This window comes from Neovison vison, chromosome 11, assembly GCF_020171115.1.
Source record: "Neovison vison isolate M4711 chromosome 11, ASM_NN_V1, whole genome shotgun sequence".
In the NCBI taxonomy this organism is placed as follows: domain Eukaryota; kingdom Metazoa; phylum Chordata; class Mammalia; order Carnivora; family Mustelidae; genus Neogale; species Neogale vison.
In genome coordinates, this window is record NC_058101.1 from 194694821 (window position 1) to 194718911 (window position 24091).

The 24091-nt window shown below is 37.3% G+C and overlaps 1 protein-coding gene across 1 annotated transcript in view; it reads left to right on the forward strand.

The window, feature by feature from the left end:
* The window catches only part of TNKS (tankyrase), a 206421-nt gene that overhangs the window by 106664 nt on the left and 75666 nt on the right, over positions 1-24091 (forward strand). The window contains exons 4-5 of the mRNA XM_044225548.1: positions 2604-2640; positions 3400-3475. Of these exons, the coding sequence (XP_044081483.1) occupies positions 2604-2640; positions 3400-3475 (113 nt within the window). The remainder of the gene's footprint in view (positions 1-2603; positions 2641-3399; positions 3476-24091) is intronic.

Here is a 24091-nt window from a genome sequence, read left to right on the forward strand (position 1 = left end):
GCTCAGATTTGTTGTCGGCATATACAAGGGACTCTAATTCACTGTTGGTTGTTCCTGAGATGTAGCATTTGAAAAATAGCTTCGACTGTTTATGGATTATGGTCCTTGGGCACCAGATAGTGGATGCTGGAATGTATTGCAGAAAAGCTGATTAAAGTACTGGAGTCTCTAACAGTAAAAGTAGAAAGTCATTTGTAATACCTGTGCCTGACTGTCGGATGTGCTTAAATATTTCCTTTAGAAAGCTTTGGTTTATTTTCATCTTACCCATGCAGGAGTAACATTTTTCTAAAAATGTGCCTTTTGGAGAAAACATCCATAAGCTGTACTTGATGAGAAGTATATGTAGGTAGACTGATTTGAACTTGGAACATCCCAAGTACTTTGCAGTTTTATTTTCTACCTTATTAGAGTCCTATTTCACTGTGACTCACATTTCAGTAGTAGGTACTTCTGTTCCCAGTTTTCATGTGTTGTGACTGTTAACCAGGGAATCTATACTTACCTCAAAATATAAACCATGTCACAATTCATTGTCTCTCCCCACCCCCTCCTTACCTCTTGGGCCACTTTTCTCCCCTCTCTCTTTTCTCCCTGAGCATCACCTCACATTTCCCCTCTTCCAGGAAACCTTCCTTGAACCACAATTACCCTGTCTCTTACGAAAATCTCAGTTAGAGTAGGCTTTAAGCTCTTTATAGCGTTTCATAAGATCCTTTTCAGACTCTACCAGAATCATGTGTTCATCTGTCAAATATTCCTAGAGTTCTGAGATGACAGTGTCTTCTGTGTTTCTGAGTCTGGCATATATACCTTTCAAATAAATGTTTGTTGACGGACTGACTGAATGACTTCTACAGATAGTTTCATAATTTGACTGGCTTTGCTCCTGATTCTTAAGGCATCTGAGGGTATGAGTTAGCCATTTTCCTCATAAGAAGCTTTTTAAATGGACTCACTAACTCCCGTATTGCCACCTAAAATGTATAGTTAAGGTAGGTCTTTGGCTTTGGGAAGGCAAGACCAAAAAATTGGCCGGGACGTAAAGTAATAGAAGTCTTAAAACTCAATCAGTTAAAGAATGTGGATTGAATACATTATTTGGGAAATTGGAAAGACCAACTCCATGATCATGATCTGTGTATATTATTGAATCTATGACTTTAGTGTTATATAAAATTCCCTTAGGAGAGAATAGATACTTAATAACTTTTTCCTTATTTGAAAATAACTGTGTACAGTTTTGAGATTTTAATGTGATCTTAATCTGAGAAACAAGACAAACTTTAAAAGAATATTTGCTAATGATGGGTCATAGAATTTAAACGTGGGCTCGGTTGTCCTTAGGTGACTTTATAGTATTTGCATCAATATTCTGCATTCTGTAATGAAATAGAAATAAAATGTGAAGAAATCCATATTTATAAGTGATAAGACTTCTAAAATAATTTAAGATTAATTCTTAGTAGAATAACATTTTCATTTAATCCAAAATTTCATTTCTTATATGTATGCTTAATATTTGCTTTCATGTAATTGTTTGCTTAGACATTTTGTATAATTATTTTTATCATTATATAGCCAACTGAGTCAGCATATCACAGCTGAATCATAGTCCTGGCTGTTCTTTTTATTTATTGAATGAGCAAACACTGTACTATTAAATTCATTGTCCTTCAATTGAGCTTGCAAAAGAAGCTTATTCGTTAGATCTTGAATACTATAAGAAATGCGTATCAAAGGTTTTAAATTATATACCTCGTTTCAGCCTGTGATGTTTTAAAAAAGAGAAGGGAGAAAAATTACCCACATCTCAATAGTTCTCTATCTGCTTATTCTCAGAGACCCTAGCCTCGTTTTTTAAAAATAATTTTCAGGTTTCTTGTTTGTTAAGATTTTGTCTTGAATTTGTATAAAGTGTGAAGCCTGCAGCATGTTAGAATATTACTGTCATTTAAGAATGTATTCACTGTTTTGGTTTTTGGAGCGCTGCCTCCAAGAGGTTCATAGCATTTGGTACGGAGTTCACGTATTTCTAGTCTACAGACCTACCCTATTGAGGCAAAAGCTTCATGATGCTGATACATTTTTTCTATTGCTGTAATGCTCAGCAGCGGTAATTAAATTTTTTTTTTAAAAAAACTTTCCATGTCATTACCAATAAAACTGAGGTTTTTTTGAAGCCTAGTAATTTGTACCTTTAAAGAGCCACATTATTTTGCTTTTGTTTCAGAATGTATTATGCTTCACAAGTATACTGTGACAGCCTGAATAGGAAAGGGGGGAGGGGACATTGTCTTCAGCTGGCATGCTGTTATCAGAGGGAATGTGTTTCTGGACACGAGATTTAGCATTCATTGGTTGTCTGAAGAAAGCTATTTCATCTGAGGATTGGACAAGAAGCTGCGTCAATTTGCTGCCCGTCTCCAAGGCACTGGTGATGCTGCCTTCACAAGCTGGCTAACGTCACGGCTCCATCACCCAGCGGGGTGTGGACTCTCTTTTTCTGTTCTTCTCTATTTAATTCTGTATTTGCTGCCTACTGCATTTCTTAATCTGTCTTCTGCCAAATGCTAACAGCATGATATTTTGCAATCATCTAGGTGAATACAAGAAAGACGAACTCCTAGAAGCTGCTAGGTAAGTGATTCCATTCATTTTAAGTGAGTATAATGCATGTAAGGGAGAAAAAGGGGAGGGCAGGTGGAGGACTATAAAAATTATAACGTGTTATTGTCTTGCTTGGATTTTACGTGATAATGCGGATAAGACCTCATACTCAGTCTCTGTATACTTTATTTTACGTGATTAGTGTCTTAAATGATAGAGTTTTTCAACATGGTAAAGATTATAAGGTTGATTTTATTTGAAACATTTCTTAGGGTACCTGCAGATCTGAGTTGCCCAGCTTTTCGGATGATCTTCTTGGAGCATTTAAATACCTATCTCTTCATTTTTCTCTGAAATTTTTTCTAGCAAAGCTTGAATGGGGGGGTATAAAGTAAATATTAAAATTTTCATCCATTTTCTTTTGTTCTTGGTCATTTTTATTTTAATTTGTTAGCTTTTTTCATCATTTTGTATGTATTTTTAAGTCCAGTGTTTTAGATCACTTATCAGAATAAAGTTTGTTTGTAATTAAGGTGACTTGATGCAGATAAATAAAACAAATAAAAATGTAGAAAGCTATATTACCCAAGATGTACCACTGTATGATGATTAATGGGAATTAATTAGGAATATATTAATTTAATTGAATATACCAAAGAGATTCATTGAGAGCCATATATAAGAAATCAAAGCAAAGCCATATTATTTTCCACTCTTCTGAAAAATAACCATAAATATTCGTAAGAAGCTCTATAATCTTATAGGCATTGACTCACTACCTTTTTACAGGAGCGGTAATGAAGAAAAACTAATGGCTTTACTGACTCCTCTCAATGTGAATTGCCATGCAAGTGATGGGCGAAAGGTAAGTTATTTAAAATATAATATCCTCCTTTGACAATTTCTTCTTGTTTTATACTGAAAATACTTGAAGTTGGCATATATATATGTGTCTGTACACATATGTATATGTCCTGTATAACTGTATTTTTACTGGCATCTTTTGACCATAAAATGAAATGCTGCTGTATCTGTTATTGGCAGTTGTGACATATTCATAGAGCTGGTGAAGCATGGATTTTAAGCCTTTTCTCTTAAATGTCAGACACTGGAAGTTGTTTGTTAAATGGAACTGCAGCTTTGTCGGTGATTAAAATTATGACAACATGTAGTATTTTCTGTGTACGATTGTGGCAATTAGGAATATTTGTTTATGTCCTGTTTTTACCCGGCTTTGTTAGGGTATTTGCATTTTTGATTTCCTGTTTGGCAGAGGGAGATTTGTTTGCTAGACACCAACAGTTTTTACCATTTAGAGCTGAGAAAATGCCAACAATTTTTTAGATAAGTAACAGCTCAGCTTTTTTGTTTATTGTTTCTTTAATTGGCTAAGTTTTTATCACGGTATATTGAAAAAAATAGGTTAAAGAGGAAATATTCTGCATTAAACTACAGTTGTTATAAATGTAAGGTGTATATATAAAATGTACAGCTGGCATCTTCGTGATATGCTTTGTATTCATGCTGTTTATTGACTAAAATGTAACCCTTCTACAGGCTCCGATAATTGACTGCAAAGTTTTGCAGTAATTTACCTGATAGTTACTGAAAAACAAAGCACTCTGTGCTATAAAGTCTTTTAAAAAAATGACAGCTCCTATCTTATTGTTTAAGGATAGATTTTGTATTTCAAAAGCATAAAATATTTGTAGAGTCACATCGTAAATATTGAGGAAAATCATTTTGTGTCCAGCCTTTAAAGAATTAGTTTCTTTGAAATTATTTCTAGTAAAAAGGTCCTCTGGAAAATGTCAGGATGGATGGTACACCTCTTGGATACAATGTCTTTAAGTGTGTCCACGCTCTTTTCCCATTCTAATGAAACCCATTTAATAATGGCAAAGAATTGAATCCTCCCCCCAAATATATGTTATTTGTTATTATTGCTGGCTCGTATATCATGAAATATCACATGGCCTAGTGAGCATGCAGTTTCTCTGGATAATTTGGGGGAAAGACTTCTACTTTAATGGAAGGTTAAATTATATATATTTCAGGCTATGAACTAGCAAAGATTTACTCAGTATTATTGATGACTTCTGAGAGATGTTGTTAAGTGATAATTGCTCATTTTTTTCCTTTAATTTGGACGTTGCTGTGGGGATTTTAACATTCTTGAGTTACTGTGAGCTCCAGATTTTGTTTGGATCCTCTCAGTAGATAAAGTAACTTTTATCACAGTGCAGAAAAGGGCCTTCTTAACTATAGTAAGCGTGGCTATATCTTTATATGGGCTTATCTAGAGCCCAGCCGACTTCAGGTTTTCTTAGTCATTTTAATATTACAGAATTTTTGTGATACTACTGTAGCAGGAGTCGATTTCCATCCCAGCCTCATTCTCCCGTTCTCGCCCTTACACCTTGCCAGCCCCACTTGTAGCTCAGGAAATCATAATAATTAAGGGGCATGAACACTGATAATTAACAAATTACCTCTTCTCCTTGCCTCATCCCCATGTAACTATATAGAACTCCTTGATTTTTCCTTCTCCCCCAAAGAGGATGTATCTCTCCCCTCATTCCTTTAGCTGGAACCAGTGTATTCCTTACCCAAATTCCTATGGCTCCTTTTCTGTATTACTCTATGGCATTTACCATAGAAATTTTTCCTCTATTCATCCATTTGCTCTTTGTATTTTGCACTGGACCAAGCCCGGCGCCTTGCAGTTGGCAGAAATCTTAGGATATGAATATGCTCCCTAATAAACACAATTTTATCCTCCGAGTGTAAAATCATCTGTGCTCTTTTCCCTTTAGAAAATTAACTCTGAAGTATGTGAATAGGAGATTTTATATTTTCTGTTATTATATATTATTACTAGTATTATTTTACTCATTTATTTTTGAGTTATTACACAGTGAGGAAAATTATATATTTTAATGTATAGAACATTTTTAAGAACGTTTCATAAATTAATATAATGCTATAGGATTCATAACATATGAATAATGCAGTAATTCTCCAAAATGTGTTTCTATACTTTTTTAGATTATTAATTTGCTCAAATTAAATAGAAAAAGAAAACGAGATGTAAGCATTTATTAGGTTTTGGTTCTATGCATATAACATAAAAAATCATTCACAATTGTGCATCGGTACACAAAATGCAAATAAAATTTTATAATTAAAATCAAATTGTGTTCATATTTAGATATTACCTTTGTTTATGGCACAGAGTAATTCTTATTAAATGTGCCAGCTACAGTAAAGCCACAAAGTGGTACATATTCTGGGTGCTAATGGAGATTGGGATAAGATCCCTTAGTTATGACAGTATCTTTTGTTTTCTTGCTTTTGGTGTCAAGGATATGTGTAAGCAAATCTAGCTGTGAAATTACACGTCTGTCTTATGTATTTAGTATTTTTTTCAGGCCATTTGCATGTGTTTAGGAAGTCAGATTGTATATTAACAAGAGAATAAAGCTACTTTACAAATATAGTAAGTTATGTATATAAGGTTTTATTTCTTAAATTTGCATTTTAGAATGCAGTGCAGAATCAAACTTATTCTTAGAGGGTTTCTAAATGACTGTGTTAATGCTTTATTGAGTCCTTGCCTATCTCTGTTTTTCTGTGATTCCTGGTTTATAAATTAAAAAGCACATGGAAATGTCAATTTCATAATATTTTTAGAGAGAACTGTTCCTTATAGTTAACTAGTAGGTGCAGAATTTGCCTTGATACATGTGGAGGTTTTAGGCTGCAGCATTCCTTTTCAATGCAATATGTGGGATTATACAATGACAATGTAACTTTTAAATAGTCTCTTAATTCTATACTGTGACGTGGTGATTATCTAATTAGGTAATATATGAGTGGTTAACGTTTTTATTTCCCATAGACATTTGCTTTTCTAACCTGTAGAATTCTGAAAATAGTGAAGTACCAATAAGGTTTTAAGTAATTTATATTGTTATTTATGCTTTTATTTACATGTAAATCAAAGTGGAGCATGGCTTCTTGAGAAATTTCCAGTTGTTTTTTACCCCAAAAAGCAAAGACAAAATTTTGTTACAATATTTTTGTTCTGCAGTGCCACTTTTGTACACTTATATACACATTTAAATGATGGCCACTTTAGAAACATGGGGCATAGATAGAATTTATTCTTCAATCACCTGCCCATTATGATTAGACATAACATTTTGTGGTTCCTTATTTTGAATTGGAGTGAAATGCAACTAGATCTTTTGAACAGATTGTTCCCTTTCTAGAATTCTTTTTTTTTCTATATTTTCAAACATTTATTCTTCCTTTAAAGTGTTTTCTGTCAAGATCAGATGTTTTATTAGCAACCAGCCAAATAATTGTTTGATATGTAACTTTAAGGTTATAGGGGTTTCTCGTTTTTCAGTATTAATTTTCATAAGGATACCTTTATACACTGAACAAAAAAATTCTTCAGTACATCTCAAATTATTCTGCTACTCAGCCCTCTTCATAGTTCTTTCTGGTCCCTCTTGTGTGATTTCCCTTTCTTGGCTGCCTTTATCCCCTTCCAAAATGAATGTCCTACATCTATCCCCTCCTTATAACAAGGGACTAGATTGGAGCTGGGTATTACTGTATGCGTAATACTTTGCATGCGTGTACTGTTCCTATCACTATGATTGTCAACAAATAATGAAAGTAACGAATATTTTTTGGTAACTTATTTTTAGGAAGTATTCAGTGTAATTTCTGGTGTTTCAGGTTTCTTTCGGCTCCTTTCACTCATTCATCCAGCACTCAGGTACAGTGTATAGGTCACTGTGCTAAGTGTTATGGGAGATAAATATGTGTTTAATGGTATCGATTCACAAGAAGCTCAGTGCGTGATAGAATGATTAAGACGTTTTCCTGTACATTGAAGGTAATGCTTTAAAAAAAGGTGTGATTCCTTTTGCTGTCATACAATTATAAAGTGTAGATTTAAGGTGGGTTTTTTGTTATTGTTTTTTGTTTTTATTTTTGTTTTGTTTTGCTTTGTTTTGTTTTTGGTCCCTTTATTTTAAAGCATTAGTATTTGGACATGGATGCTCTTCTCTAAGAAACCACAAATTTAGATGAATGGGCAGTTGGAGGAGCATGATTTAAACTCAGGGTATCTTTAAATGTCAGATTTCCGCTGTGTAAATGTTTGCTTCCATAAAACAGTTAATAATGAATAAGATTCTGGAAACAGAAAACTAAAGTGTTTGAAAACTATTTTTTAATGGAGATCAGGTCAAAATAAAGTAGAATTTAGTGCCACCCGTTGAAGATACCATAAAAGAATTATTTAGTTGAAAGATCAAACAGACTCAGAGGTTAGACATACTGGGTTCTATTCTCTGCTGTTCCACTTTCCAAGTGTGTGGCCATGGCTCTGCAGTTTTTAGTGCATTCATTTGTAAATGGACATAATCATACTCCTTCCACAAGGTAGTTGAGAGGGTGAAGTGAAATAATGTGGTTAATGTAAACCATTGTAGCACGTGGTAGAACCTCAATAAATTAAAATCCAACTCCTTTGGTACATGTATTTGAAGCCTTGGGGCATATTAGAATGGACATATGTATAGTTTTGAGTACTCCAGCATTCCCCCACTTTGCCATGGAAATTGTCTTTCAGTCACATATCATTTGGATAAAATGTATGTTACCAGGTAGTCTACAAAGCATGTAATTGAATTCTTTCGGAGCTTGGTGTTCACCACCCTCCCAAAACATCACTTTTAATAAATAAATTTGTTTATATTAACAGTTTATAAATTCAGAAATGTGTTTTTGAGATATCTATAACCATTTGAGCCTATATTTATTAAAAATTAATACCGGGCTGAAAATAATACCACAGTTTTCACTTCAATTCCATAAATGAATCCAGTAAACAATATAAGATTAGTGAGCTTTCTTTTGCATTTATATTTGAATTTTAGGGTTATATATGTTTGTTATATTGTAATATAGAATTTCTCAGTATTCCTGGTTAACAGCTCCCTCCCTCAGTGTCAGTCTCCACCAAAAATCGTGTTTGACCAGGTTTTAACAGCCATTGTATGGTAGATTGTTACTTTGAAGACTTCTCAAAGGAAACCATGCCTCTCATTATTTTATGCTTTGGTCTAGTTCCTTCCCTACATTGACTTTGAGCTAAGCATAGGACTGGTTTGATGAATAAAGTAAAGCAGAAGTGGTGTTGTGCCACTTTTGGGACTAGCCCTTGAATTGGTCTGGCAGTGGCCAGCCAGTTCAGGGCTTCTGGAATGCTCTCAGCTGCCACGCCATAAGGCAGCCCATGCAGCCACGTGGACACCTCTACCCGGGGACCTGCGTGAGCTCAGCTGAATCTCTGTGTGACTCTTTGTCCACGCATCCCAGACACTGTAGCCTCAGCCATTCCCAGGTTAGCCTCTGGGTGACATCAGCCATCCCTAGCACCCTAGCCCATGCTGCGTAGAGTAGAAGAGCCAGCCAGGTAAGCCACTAGTTGGGGGTGTTTTGCTATCTAGTACAGGATCATTGAAATGCCCATACTGTAAGTGAGTATGACTCAACACTTACTATCTTTTGGGCGGGAAAGATTGCAACTTTTCTCAAGTGGATTACTGAAAAGGGCTCTTTCAGAGCTGTGAGGAAGAGTTAGTGAAGATTTAAAGATAAATCTCCAAATACATTTATTTCCTTAGATATGTTTAATTATTTTGAATTTATGTCTTACATTTTCATGTTATTTTCCCTCTTGGAATGCAAAAATTAATTTCATGTGCATGTGCATTTGTTGGGGGGGGTGCTCATAGTATTATGGGGAAAAGCAGGAATTTAAAGCTAGAAGACCAAATTTTAAATTAAAATTATTACTAGGCAAGTTTTGTCATATCTCTGGGTTGTCATTTTTTTTTTAAAGATCCCTCCCTCCCTTCCTTCCTTTCCTTCCTTCCTTCCTTCTTTCCTTCCTACTTTGCTTTCTTTCTGGGAAAGAACATGAGCCAGGGGTAGGGCAGAGGGAGAGGGAGGGAGAGAATCTCAAGCAGACTCTGTGCTGACAGCGGATCCGAACTCAGGGCTCAATTTCATGACCCTGAGATCATGACCTGAGTTAGAATCAAGAATCAGACACTCAACCGACCTAGCCACCCAAGCGCCCCTGAATTCTCCATTTTTTAGCCTACACATTGAAGAATTTGGCCATATGACCTCTCAAATACCTTTAACACCAATATTTTAAGATTGTAATATATTACTTATTTAAGATTGTAATGTATTACTTATTTCTCGCTAGAGTTAGTAGCAATTACCAGTAGCAATTCCTAGTCATACAGAATTAGATTATGTGAAGATGTATGGAGTCACACCAGATAAGACACTCCTGGAATCTGGAATAAAATTTACCTAGAGCCTTATTTCCCTTTAAGATAGTGTTAGCATTACCTGAGGGCCCATGCCTTGCTCTCTATAGCCTTTCATGGCCTTTATCATCGTCCTCTGTTCTTGGCAAAACTTGGTAGATGAAAAGTCATACCATTTTTTAAATTTCCAACTTTTATGGATGTTACTTGGGATTACAGGAAGGTCAAAATGCCATAAGTTTGCATTAGGGAATTCTTCAAGTACTTTATGTTTAATTATATATCTAATCTAATCGCTTCTTTAAAATACATCTTGCTGAGCAGTGCATGCCTTACTATAATGCAGAAATCCCTTAGAGCAAGTTTTCTTGCCTACTTATGATGGAATGTATTGTATAAAATCTCTATGCTTGTGTATATTCGTTTTGTAACAATAAGGGCTTGAAAATGTCTTTTTTATTTTTCATTAGGGAATTGCTTCTTCTAAAACAGTCTCTATTTTGTCAAGCATGACATTTCTACTGGTGAGGGTAATTAGTACCCATGCCAACTGTGCTCTGTTTCTCTCTTTGAGAAACAAATTTTTAGTAGAAAGGGACCTGTGTTAAAAAGCAGGTGGTAGGGGCGCCTGGGTGGCTCAGTGGGTTGGGGCCTCTGCCTTCAGCTGGGTTTGATATCCCAGGGTCCTGGGATCGAGCCCCACATCGGGTTCTCTGCTCAGCGGGGAGCCTACTTCCTTCTCTCTCTGCTTGCTTCTCTGCCTATTTGTGATCTGTCAAAAACAAACAAACAAACAACAAAAAAAAAAAACCTTTAAAAGGCAGGTGGTAAAACAGGAGTTCACTTTAGCTCTGCTTAGCTACCCTCCTCCGAACTTTGGTTTCTCCTACACCCGTATCCAAAAAACATGTTTCCTGCTGTTGTCAACATTAGACTAGTTACTAGTTGAGGGATAGAAAAGGAGTGAGTACTCAATCATTTTGCTGTGAGTATGATTCATTACTAAAATTTGATTTAAAAGCCTGGTTACAAAAGTGACACTTAAATGTCCTCTTTTAAAATGATAAGAGTCTAAGTTCAAAGTGCTCTTTCTGCCTCTACAAGTGAACCAAACTTTATAGGGTACAGTAGATCTCAGCTGCAACATTCACTTGGAAACATCTATGTGGCCGAGTGGCAAGGGCGGAGGGTGTGGAAGTAACACACACAATAGCTCCATTGGTTTTGATGATGTCCAAGTTCTGTGATTGAGTGAGATGGGGGCGGTGTTAGGAACATATTTTTATGTTATCAGTTACCTGAAGAAGATACTTAAAAATATCCCTATAATGATTATGATTTGATATGATATCTTTGGTTTAAACTGTTGGGTTAATCTCAGTTAATAGTAGAACCTTAGGTAAGGGTGAACCTTAGTGGGTAAAAGGCTTGCTTAGGGACAAAGACAAGTCAGATTTTAGAAATTTCTGGCCTGATGAGAAGCAGTAAAAAGGGAAGAGTTAATAAAAGACTTAAGAATTTTGAGATTGGGGCGCCTGGGTGGCTCAGTGTATTGAGCCTCTGCCTTAGGCTCGGGTCGTGATCCCAGGGTCCTGGGATTGAGCCCCATATTGGGCTCTCTGCTAGGCAGGGAGCCTGCTTCCTGACCCCCACCCCATGCTGCTCTGCCTACTTGTGATTTCTCTCTCTGTCAAATAAATAAATAAAATCTCTTTTTTTTTTTTTAAGATTTTATTTATTTATTTGACAGACAGAAATCACAAGTAGGCAGAGAGGCAGGCAGAGAGAGAGGAGGAAGCAGGCTCCCCACTGAGCAGAGAGCCCGATGCGGGTCTCAATCCCAGGACCCTGGGATCATGACCTGAGCTGAAGGCAGAGCTTTAACCCACTGAGCCACCCAGGCACCCAATAAAATCTTTTTTTAAAAAAAAAAAATTTTTGAGATTATATGTAGCTTTGAATGAGCATTATTAGGATCTGTGGTCTGACTATAATACAAAAGCAATATAAATTGTTAATTTCTTAATTAATTTTGTACAGTTACCTGGTATCCCAGCTCAGGTTGCCATACCATAGACTGGGTGGCATAAAAAACAGAAATTTATTTCTCAGTTCTGGAGGCTGGGAAGTCCAAGATCAAGGTTTCAGGATGGTCACTGTCTCATGAGGGGCTCTTCTGGCTTGTGGAGAGCCCCCTTCTTGCTGAGAGAGAAAGCAAGCTCTTGGGTATCTGTTCTTTATAAGGGCACTAACCCCATTATGAGGACTGTACTTCATGACCTTATCCAACCCTACCTACCTCCTTAAGGTCCTGTTTCCAAGTACCACCACATTAGGGTTTGGGCTTCAGTATATGAATTTGCCGGGGTGGGTGTGGGCACAAAACACTCAGTCTATAACACCGGGTTATTTTCATATCACTACCTTTTTAAAAAATATTAATTTTCTAATAATTGACCAGGAAGCGTGCGTCCCTTCCCCCCCATACATATTCATCCATTTACTTACTTGCTTAATTAAATTAGAATTATAAAGGAAAATATCTAAAAACATCAAGAATCCCCATAATATTCCTTTTTTTAAAAGATTGCTTTCCGTGACTAGTAAGAAAATGTCTTACTCTGCTAAGAATAGTGTCAACAGTAAAACTTCAAAAACAACACTATGAATACCATGTGTAATTATTTGAAATGCATATTTGGATCGCCGAATTAGGAAATTTGAAAACAGACAAACTCTACATATAAAATGTTTCCTATATTGATTTATCTTTTGTGAAGATAATAGCATGATAATACCCTACTCTGAGACCATAAAAATGCCCATTAAAAGTAATCTAATTTCAGAGAGGACTCAGTACCTCTTAGGATTGGGGAAGGGGCTATGGGCAGGGAACAGAACTAGAGCTCTCTGCTCTTGGCTAGTTTCAGCTGCCAGATTCACATACACACGCTCGGAAACAACAAGGACTTTATCACTGAAGGAACTTTGAGGTGACAGCCTATCTCCCAAGTCCTAGAGCTCTTAACAACATTAAAATCAGCTACAGGACTTTCTCCCAATTTGCACAGTTAAAATGACTATTTAAGGATCTAACGCAGAATGAGTCCCTTATAAATAATCTTTAGATGCCAATCAATGTACCTTGTGTCCTGTTTCAAGAATAAGTCAGCCCTCTATTGAATGTAAGTTAGAATCTTTGATGTTTAGATTTTAAAACCCGAGACTGTGAATATTAATTATAAAAAGAATTCAGGCAAGCTTTGAGTAGTGTGAAAACTTTTCTGCATAAGGGATAAAGCATCAGGTTAGTATCAGGCACGAAACCTGGTTTCCACAAAGTCTGCCAGCTGTTTCTCTTTAAATAATGCAAAATTAATGTTGCACCTTCTGCGAGTGCTAAGCATTCTTTCTTTTTCCCCTCCCATGCAAACCCAATGAGAGGAAGCTAGAAACTCATTTTCATGCGTACGTTTCAATTCTGCTGAATCTGAGGCTGGAAAAGAGAAAAAACAAATTTCTGGCTATTGAAGAATCCCCTTGGAGTTTCCATGATGAGAACGTTAAGTTAAAATTGAATTTAGTTGGCATTCAGAACTTTATTCTCACAAAGATTCCTCTGTGGATTTCCTGTTCTTTCTTGTATGCTCCTTTCCTTTCCCCGCTCCTCCTCTTCCCAATATATGTACTTAAAATAAAGATAGTCCTTTATAGTCTCAATTTAAAAATAAATTTTTACTATATAAGGCAGCTGAAGTATAGGAACTTTATTTTATAAGCCATTTCATAAATTCTACAAGTTTTCAAATGCTTTAGGTTCATTCTTAAAGATGACAGGTGTTTGGAAGACTGTCCTTTTTGAGGCTGGGAAACAGCAGTCATATTTACCTCTGTTCATGCAGCCAGCCTATCTAGAATTCAGAGAATGTTCCTTGGAGGAGAACATAAAGGGTAGTTAGTCCGGCCTCCCAATGCAGTGTTGGGACCTTCACTGTGAGGATCTGACGGAATGCCACCTGGCTCTGCTTGAATACATTTTTTTTTTAAAATGAGAGCTCACGTCTACGGCCATACCACCCTGAATGCTCCCGATCTCGTCTAAATGAGAGCTCACTGGTCTGGATCGGACCATATCTGACTTAGTGCCGAACTTAAGATGGCACACATTAGGGAGCTGTATTGACTAGCCAGAGGGTAACCAGGAAGGTATCCAGAAAATTATTCTGGAAAAAGCCATTGAGACAACTGCAGGGATTTAGTTCAAGAGACCAAGGGACAGTCTGTTAGAGATATGTAGAAAAACCCTGCTCTAGGAAAGACGCCGATAAATTGTCATGTCTGATTTCAGTTTCCTGTTATTCTTTCTTGTCCTCTACTACTTACTATTCTACACAGCGTTGTTAAGAAGCCCTACATTTCAGGGGTGCTCATCCAGGAGGATGGTCACACTCTCCTCATTCATGGGGTTTCACATATAATACCTATGGATCAGTGCTGAGGTAGTTAGAGCCACCACCGGGATCCCTGCCCACCGTGAGTTACTCTTCCTGCCACTTAGCCGTGTTAATCCATCTCCGAACATGCTATCTAGAACCTGAGCAGCCAGCCAGAGGGAAAGGAGGAAGGCAGAAGGGGAGTTCTGAGGTCAGACCGTGTGGATTTGATCTCTGACGGTGCTGTTGACGTCTTGTGTTAGTCTCCCTGTTCCCCAGTTTCCTCCTCTATATGCACATTATAATAGTTTTCTAGCTCTGGTAATCGGTGTGTAAGGTAAATATAAGTAAATCCAAGTTAATGCATATAATACATTTTGAAAAGTGCTTCATACCTAGAAAGTCCTTAATAGATTTTAGCTACTGTTTTCAATAAACAACTTTGTATTTTCAAATCTTCCATTTCATTTTAACCTGAAAATAACTTGTTGAGGAAACTGGGAGGATTGTCTGCTTTTACCCTACTACAGAAAACATTAATATGTCAGACACTCAGAGGTTCTCGGAGTGGTATCATGTCTGTTATTACAAAGTAATAGTCCTGATACAGTCCGTTGTGATGAGACCATGTATGTGTTTAGCTCGAGATACTATGTGCTAGAGTAGCATTGATCAGGAGGCCCAGGACCAGAGGAAAAGATTGGAGAAGAAAACATTACTATAGGATGATCGAGTAATGTGTAATCTGTAGAAGAAACAAGTTAAAGGACACCTAGCTTTTGAAAAAGGCATGAATAAAAGTCTTTTTAGAAAAGTTGTTATTTCTACTTGAGTTCATCAGTTTTCATTCCCCAGATAGTTTCTTTTTAAAATTCCCTTTATAGGGGCGCCTAGGTGGCTCAGTGGGTTAAGCCTCTGCCTTCAGCTTAGGTCATGATCCCAGGGTCCTGGGATCGAGCCCCACATCAGAGAGCCTGCTTTTCCCTCTCCATCTGCTTGCCTTTCTGCCTACTTGTGATTTCTCTCTATGTCAAATAAATAAATAAATGAATCTTTAAAAAAATAAAAAAAAATAAAATTCCCTTTATAAAAGCCCAAGAATTGAGAAAACTTCAAGGAGATTATATAATCTTCATTATGGTACTACTTTAAATCTCCCCAAGAAGACAGGCATCGGTGATATGTGCTTCCACGCACTCGTGCCCATATTGATTCTCTAGCTTGCAAGTTGTTTGATTTTGATTAAAGTATCACTGTCTCCAAGAACTTCTTAAGTGTACCTAGCAAGCAGATTAATCATGTCTCTCTGCCTGAAAGAAATCTAATAAGCTCTGATTGTGTGGTTATTATATTTTCCTGGGAATTTTATATTAATGGCTGATAATAGCATTTTATTTGTGGAAGGGAAATACTGATCTGTCTTAACCAGACGAGCAGTTTGAGTGAAGTGTTTTTTGTTAAAGAGCCAGAACAGAGATGGAACAACCTGATTCTCCACTTCTAGACCATGAATAAATAATCATGGTATAGCTAACAGTGGAAATACTATACAAGGAATGAGATAAACTTATATATACTAATATTTTAAAAGAAAAGTAGTGAATTACAGAAGAGTATAATATCCATTTGTGTGACTATAATAACAGCAAAAAGAACTCAGAAAAACATGTCTATGTACACAGTAAAAAAACTCAAGTGATACTAGTGCATCTATAAACAGTGGTTCCCTTCAGAAAAGGGTTTGTTGAGCCAGAGGAAGAAGTAGAGAGAACATTTTACTTACATATTATTTTAGAGGGAATACACTATTTTTATAATATAAAAGGGAATTCTGTTGGAGTGCATGGTGAGTAAAGATAACTGATAATTGAGAGCAGTTATAAAACTGAGAAAATACATATGTAACACCTCTTTTTTGGAACTATAACTGAAACTATGTTTTTATAAAAATGTGGAAATAAGTTTTGGAATTTTAAGTGTAATGATCGTCTGTTTGTTTGTATATACCTTATAAAAAGATGGAATCAAGGAGATTCAAATCAAAACCACATTGAGATACCACCTTACACCAGTGAGAGTGGCAAAATTAACAAGGCAGGAAACGACAAATGTTGGAGAGGATGTGGAGAAAGGGGAGCCCTCTTACACTATTGGTGGGAGCCACTTTGGAAAACAGCATGGAGATTCCTCAAAAAATTAAAAATAGAGCTACGCTATGACCCTGAAATTGCACTACTGGGTATTTACCCCAAAGATACAGATGTAGTGAAAAGAAGGGCCATATGTACCCTAATATTCATAACAGTGATGTCTGTAATAGCCAAACTGTGGAAGAAGCCGAGATGCCCTTCAACAGATGAATGGATAAAGAAGCTGTGGTCCATATATACAGTGGAATATTACGCAGCCATCAGAAAGGATGAATATCCAACTTTTGTATCAAAGTGGATGGAACCGGAGGATATTATGCTGAGCGAAATAATCAAGCAGAGAAAGTCGATTATCATATGGTTTCACTTACTTGTAGAACGTAAGGAATAGCATGGAGACCATTAGGAGAAGGAATGGGAAAATGAAAAGGGTGGGGAATAGAAGTGAGAGATGAACCATGAGAGACTGTGGATTCCAAGAAACAAACTGAGGGTTTTAGAGGGGAGGGGGTGGGGGTGAGTGAGCCTGGTGGTGGGTATTAAGGAGGGCATGTATTGCATGGAGCACTGGGTGGTGTACATAAACAATGACTCTTGGAACACTGCATCAAAAACTAATGATGTATTTTATGGTGACTAACATAACACAATTAAAAAAAAAAGATGGCAGGAAGTTAAGAAATTTACAAGGATAATATCCGGAATTCACAGGTCACAGAGATAGTAATTGCAAAACTGATGGTACACAGAGCAGAGCAGTCTTACCATGAAAAGGAGGATATCCAGGCATAATATGCCCTCTGATGCAATGCTGTATGAAGTATTATTTATGAAGTATTCTTGCTAAAGAAGTTTCACGTGAAAGAGGAAGTTCCAATTTATGTGGAACACAGAAAACAGAGATAGGCACAAGTGAAATCAGCACACAGGAAAGGGAAGAATTAACAAGGTCTCTTCAATAAGTCAGGATCGTGAACAAAGAAAAAAGAGATGAAGACCATTGTAGATGTAGGGAGACTTAATGGTACAAGAACCAAAAGAATTGGTCCTGACATCCAGCGAACCAACTTGAGAAAGTTTTTCAGGCAGTTAGGAAGGTGCTTTATATGGGTATTAAATGGATTTACCACTGTTTTGTTAAATGTAATAACTTTGGGGTTTTAAATGAAAATGCCCATAGTTTTTAGAGACACCTTGGGAGAGCGAGATGTTAACAGTGTCTTGAGTTTGCTTCAGAACACTTCAGTGGGAAAAATAAAAGACAAGAAAAGAGGTGGCAGATGGCAGTGTCACCAAGTCTTAATAATGAATGGTTATTGAATCTGGATGATGCTTATATGCATGTTCAAGTGCTGAAAAGATCATAAAGCTTTATCTGATGAAGCCATTTTTGTAACTGTAGCAAGAGCAAGAAGCTGGAAGAAGAGCTTGACTAGTATGTGGAGCTTGTATGGACCGAGAAAGACTACACTTGGGTCTTTTAAAGGAATTGTTTAAATGGGAAGAGAAGTATCCTTTGTTATCTCTTGAGCCAACTTTTAATAGGATTCTTTTCTAGTTTGGCAGAGGAATAAATCTTTCTTTATTCAGAATGTCTGTGTGCCCTTGCACGTAGGCGCGCACATACAGACACACACACAATTTTCTGACTTGGGACAGTTCCAGGAACCAGGAAATTCATTCAGCATGAAACTGAGTAGAGTGATCAAGCGTCTCCATTTGCCAGGGATGAATGGGTTTCCTGGGACCAGGAAAATCTTGGGCAAACCGGGATGAGTTAGTCACCATAGTCCGGAAAATTCCAGAAGATTTGATCAAGGTCAAACTGGGCCTTTATCTTAATGAAAACCAAAATACACTATGTATCATGAGGTTAGATAGCTTTCTGATGACTTACATCATGGCTTCACAGTTGTGGTTTTGTTCTTTCCTAGGGAAGGCATCAAACATCACTCACGCCTCTGTTGAAATGTAGGTGTAATTCACACAGATTTAAAGTCAAATTCACCAAACCAGGTTTTTCATGTCCTCTGTTCCCTCTTAGTAATGTAAATCAAAAGCTAACAAAAACTTTCCTTTTTTAATACCCTACTAAATATAACGTACTGTGTTAAGCCTTCAAACGTAAAATTAAGATATAGTCTCTGTTCTCATGAATTCAGGGTAGATTAGAGGAGACAAATAATCACTGTATGTTATTTTGTGACAGGTGTTAGAGTAAAAGATTGTGACAATTTTAGGACCAGTCGTTGGCAATCTTTTTTGTATTTTATTTGCAAAATAGTGTCCAGAGACGGAACAAAGGGAGGAGAGATAATTATTTGGAGTATTGCTATTTTTTTAAAAGATTTTGTTTATGTATTTGCCAGAGAGAGGGAGCGCGCGCGTGTGCACAAGCAGGGGGAGCAGCAGGCAAGAGGTAGAGGGAGAAGCAGGACTCCCTGCTGAGCAGGGGATCGAGTCCCTGCATCAATACAGGATACAGGACTCGATCCCAGAATCCTGGGATCATGACCTGAGCTGAAGGCAGATGCTTAACTGACTGAGCCACCCAGATGTCCAGGGAGTATTGGTATTTTGGAATCTCATTTTAAAATCTTATCTAAGGAATGTCCTAAAGTGTGTGCTTTATGAAAGTGGAATAAAAACAGTCTTAAGAAATTAAGAGTTAATTTTTATATTTTATGCTTTTTAGATGAACAGTGTTCCAAAGATTGGGATATATTCTGTATGGTAATAGTTAAACTTCCAGAGCTTTCTTAACACTATCAGATCAAGGAACGCTTTCCCTGTACCCAGCAGTCATTTGCAAGAGAGCAATGTGTGTTTTGTGTTAAAATGTAAATGCTAAAATTCCTCTGGGATTGACTATGTGTAATAATGCATTTAAATCTTAAGACATAGTTATCATGATTTCTTTGCTCAATGGAAAAAAAAAGATTAGAATTTAAATTTTTATATTCTGGGCACATAATAATAATATAGGTCTTTGAAAGCTGATAGCTGCCTTATGAATCCTTAAGATTCTTTTATTTTGATATTTAACCCCCAGGAGTATTTTGTCTTTCATTGTTGTTTGGATTTGTTAAGTCACATGTGAAATTAAATTTAAGTGGGAAAATATTTTGTTACTGGTAGGCCTATAATTTTTTCTGATGGTATTTCACTTATTAGTACAATCTTATTCCCAGTCATTTCAGCTAATTAGTAATTAGGGCATTTGAGCCATGTGGAGTGAACCAGGGGGAGTGGAGTAAAAGATGAGGTTGGAAAATTGGAGAGCAGTATTAGGAGAGTTTTTTTATGACCTTCTAGGTATTATACAAACTTAGTTTTTACTTAGAGTGGAATAAAGAAGGTTTATTGGGAGGTTCTGAGCAGAGGACTGGTATATCTAACTGGTCCGTTTTAGCAGGACCACTCTGCGGCTGTGTTGCCTGGACTGATAGTGCCAACAGAAGTACTCTCGCTGCAGGGAGCGTAGTGTGTGAGGGAAAGGTGGTACTCAGGAAAAACTCAAAAGTTTTTGACCTCAGGAACAAAAAGGATGGAGTTGCTATTAACAGCAATAGGAAATTATTCACTGTAGGTTTTGGAGGGAATACTAGCAACTCACTTGTGTACGTGATGATCATGGGATGTCTCCTGTATATCCTTGTGGCGATGTCAAGTAGGAAGTTAGATGACAAGAGTCAGGCGTTCAGCTAAGGGGACTGAATTGGAGACAGGATTGAGGAGTCATCAGTGTATGAAAGTTAAATAAATGCACAAGACCGCATAAGATCACCAAAGGAATGAGTATAGATAATGAAGAAAAGAGATTTAAGGACACAGTCATGGAGTATTCCAATGTCAAGAAAATGAGAAGCAACCAGACAAAAAGACTAAGGAGTAACCAGCGAGGTAGGTCTTGGTGTCCCAGATACCAAGGAGAGAAATATTTCAAGAAGGAGGAAGTGGATCCACTTTGTCAGATAGTTCCAACAGCTAAAGTAAGGTGTGGACTGATAAATGACCACTAAAAAATAACTTCTAAGTGTGTAAGATACTTAATAAGGTGGTAATAAGTAGTAACTACTATTTGTCATGCTTTTTCTGTGTGATACTGTATTAGGTGCTTATACCGTTTTCTGTCATCCATAAGATAGCCTAAAATGGTAGAAATGACAATTCTCATTTTACAGACATTGGAAGGCAAGACCCCAAGACACTGAGAAATTAGTCCAAAGTCACATACCTTGTAAAACTGCAAAGCAGGGATGCAAACTGCAAATATAAAACCTTTACTCATGTCCTTATATTATGCTGCCCAGACTTACCGTAAGGTTGCAGGCACAGCTTTTGAACAGGGCTGTCGCTTGTCAACTCTTTTCACTTTGCATGTATGTGTAGAGTAAGTTAAAGCTGTCTTACTTGCTTTATTCTGTGCTGCAAATCTATATCATAAAAGACAAGGGTAGATGTGTATGTTTGTTTGTTTCTTATGGCCTGATTCCAAGAAGAAAACTTGGAATTATGAGATTTCCTTAAGGAGGAATTCCTTTTTCTATAAACATGTCACAGTATGAAATGTCAGCGATAACGTTCTCTTACAGCAGAAAAAAGTAGTTTGTATATTTGCAAGTGTTCCATACTTATCACTCCTCATGCTTGGCTTTTTTTTTTTTTAACATTTTTTTTAAAGATTTTATTATTTATTTGACAGAGAGAGATCACAAATAGGCAGAGAGGCAGGCAGAGAGAGAGAGAGAGGAGGAAGCAGGCTCCCTGCTGAGCAGAGAGCCTGATGCGGGACTCCATCCCAGGACCCTGAGATTATGACCTGAGCCGAAGGCAGCGGCTTAACCCACTGAGCCACCCAGGCGCCCTTGAATATTCCAATGAAAAATCACTTAAGAATAAATCTAACGGGCGCCTGGGTGGCTCAATGGGTAAAGGCCTCTGCCTTCGGCTTGGGTCACGATCCCAGGGTCCTGGGATTGAGCCACGCATAGGGCTCTCTGCTCAGCAGGGATCCTGGCTCCTCCCACCCCCGCCTGCCTGTCTGAATACTTGTGATCTCTGTCTGCCAAATAAATAAATAAAAATTTTAAAACAACAACAAAAAACTCAGCAGCTAAGTGTAATATGTGAGACTGCGGGAGACCCTAAGAACAGTGGGAAACGTCTGAAAAACCTGAAGCAGAAATTACTTACGACTGCAGTTTTGGGAAGATCGCTGTAGTTGTTCTGTAGAGAATAAACTGGGGGTGGGCGGCAACTCTGATGGCTGAAGACCTGGACTGAAGATGGCTGGACCAATGGAGGAGAGCAAGAATGACAGCTTCGGTTCGCCACATGGTAGCAGCGCCCAAGTAGTTGTAGCTGACTCTTAAGGGAGTAGATAAATTCAGAGAGAGAGAGTAAGTACAGAGTAAGTGAGATGAGCCTTTCCCAGTAGTAGTTCCAATGTGAATGCTAATTATGCAAACTTAATAGCATCACTGGAGGGCATATACAAATCTGTAAAATGTATGCAATAAATTTGAAGAAATGACAAAAGGCAAAAAGAAAAAGTAAAAATTAAGAACAAAGGATGATGTGAACAGGCATACCCTACTAAGATCCCAGAGGTTTTTCCTCTAGAAAAAGTCCAGTAGGTATATTGTTTAGCGTTTAAACATTATATACCAAAATACTATCTTCTGATGCAAAGCAATTAAAATCATGTGGTCTAGGACTAAATTTAATGACTGGTTAACACACAGGGCCAACTTTATACCTCAATTGCCAAATGGCAAAGTAATGATAAAAGTAATTTTCTAAATGCTAGGATAATTAACAGAGTGTAATATAGCCACCCAGGTGCCCCAGCTGCTGAGTTTTTTTTTGTGCCTCTGTGTCTGGTGGGAATGGATATGTGCTCTTCATACTACCTGGAATAAATTTCCTCATTCTGCTGCCTCAGTTTTCTGTTTCCTCTCAAGTCTGCCTTCGGGGAACAGTTCTTCTGAGAATCTGCCCTAATGGCAGTCCCTGCCGCTGGCCTCAGAGTGGTTTAGGTGTGCAGCCGCTTAGGACATCCTGAACTTCCTTTCCTACAGTATTTGTCACATTTAATAGTAGTTGTCTGCTTTCTCTGGGTGATTCCTCAGACCCTAGACTTCTTTTTCCTCCTCTTTGGCCTTTTGAAGAGTTAGTATATATGTTATTTCATTTAGGGACTCGTGTTTTGGAGGAATAAGTAGACTCATAAAGGCAGAGTACTGCGCCTTTCTTGTGACCACGCTGGCCCTAGCACTTACCATGCAACCGTGTATATTGCAAATGCTAAAATACTTTATTTTTTAAGATTTTATTTATTTATTTTAGAGAGAGAGCATGGGGGCAGGGAGGGGCAGAGGGAGATTCTTTTTTTTTTTTTTTTAAAGATTTTATTTATTTATTTGACAGACAGAGATCACAAGCAGGCAGAGAGGCAGGCAGAGAGAGAGAGAGGAGGAAGCAGGCTCCCCGCCGAGCAGAGAGCCCGATGCGGGACTCGACCCCAGGACCATGAGATCACGACCCGAGCCGAAGGCAGAGGCTTAATCCTCTGAGCCACCCAGGCGCCCGAGAGGGAGATTCTTAAGCAGACTCCCAAGCTGAGTGCAGAGCCCAACACAGGGTGTGATCTTATGACCTGGAGATCATGGTCTGAGCCAAAACCAAGAGCAGACACTTAATCAGCTGCACCCCCCAGGCACCCCAGTGCTGCATTATCTTAAATGAATGCGAGTGATAACCAAATTTGTGTTCAGCCTTCACCACTCCTTGAATTCTAGTTAGTCCTCTAATCACTGGGGTATCAGGCACTTCAAATTCGAGGACTAAATTTAATGAATGGTTAACACACGTTGAAATAAGCCCAAACGTGGAAATCTTTCCCTCTGGCTTCCTCTTCTCTCCTCCCTTTCCTTTTCCAACCTATAGCAATCCTTTCTTTTCATCTGTCACTGACATTTTTTAATTGGAACTGCTGTATCCTTTACTGCCTGCATCAATTATCAGATTCTATCAATTCTGCTTTCTAATAGTTTTTGATACTCACTCCTCAACCCTGTTTCTTTCACAACTGCTCTATTTCAAGCCTCCTATCACTTCCTACCTTGTCAATTACAGTCTTCTAATTTACCTAATTACAGTAATTTAGAAACTAAATATATAACCATTTTCAAAGCACTATAAATAAATTTTAGTCTCAATGCTTCTTAAAAATCTGGAAACTAAATATTTTTTCTTCTGTTTTATCCTTCTAAATAAACAGTTAAAGTGTATGTATATGTATTCATCCATTTAGGGACTTTGTTCATTTTTAAGAATAAGAAAAACAGTTATTAGATCAAATGTATTTGAACAAAATTTTGTAAAAGATTTTTATTATGAAAAAGGAAAATCTTTTTGTGCATCAGTAATGAAGATGTCAGTTTTTTCATATAATAATAAATGTCAGCTAAGTCCTATAAAAGCTTACTGACTTATTGGCCGGACATCCAAAGCAGTCATTGTC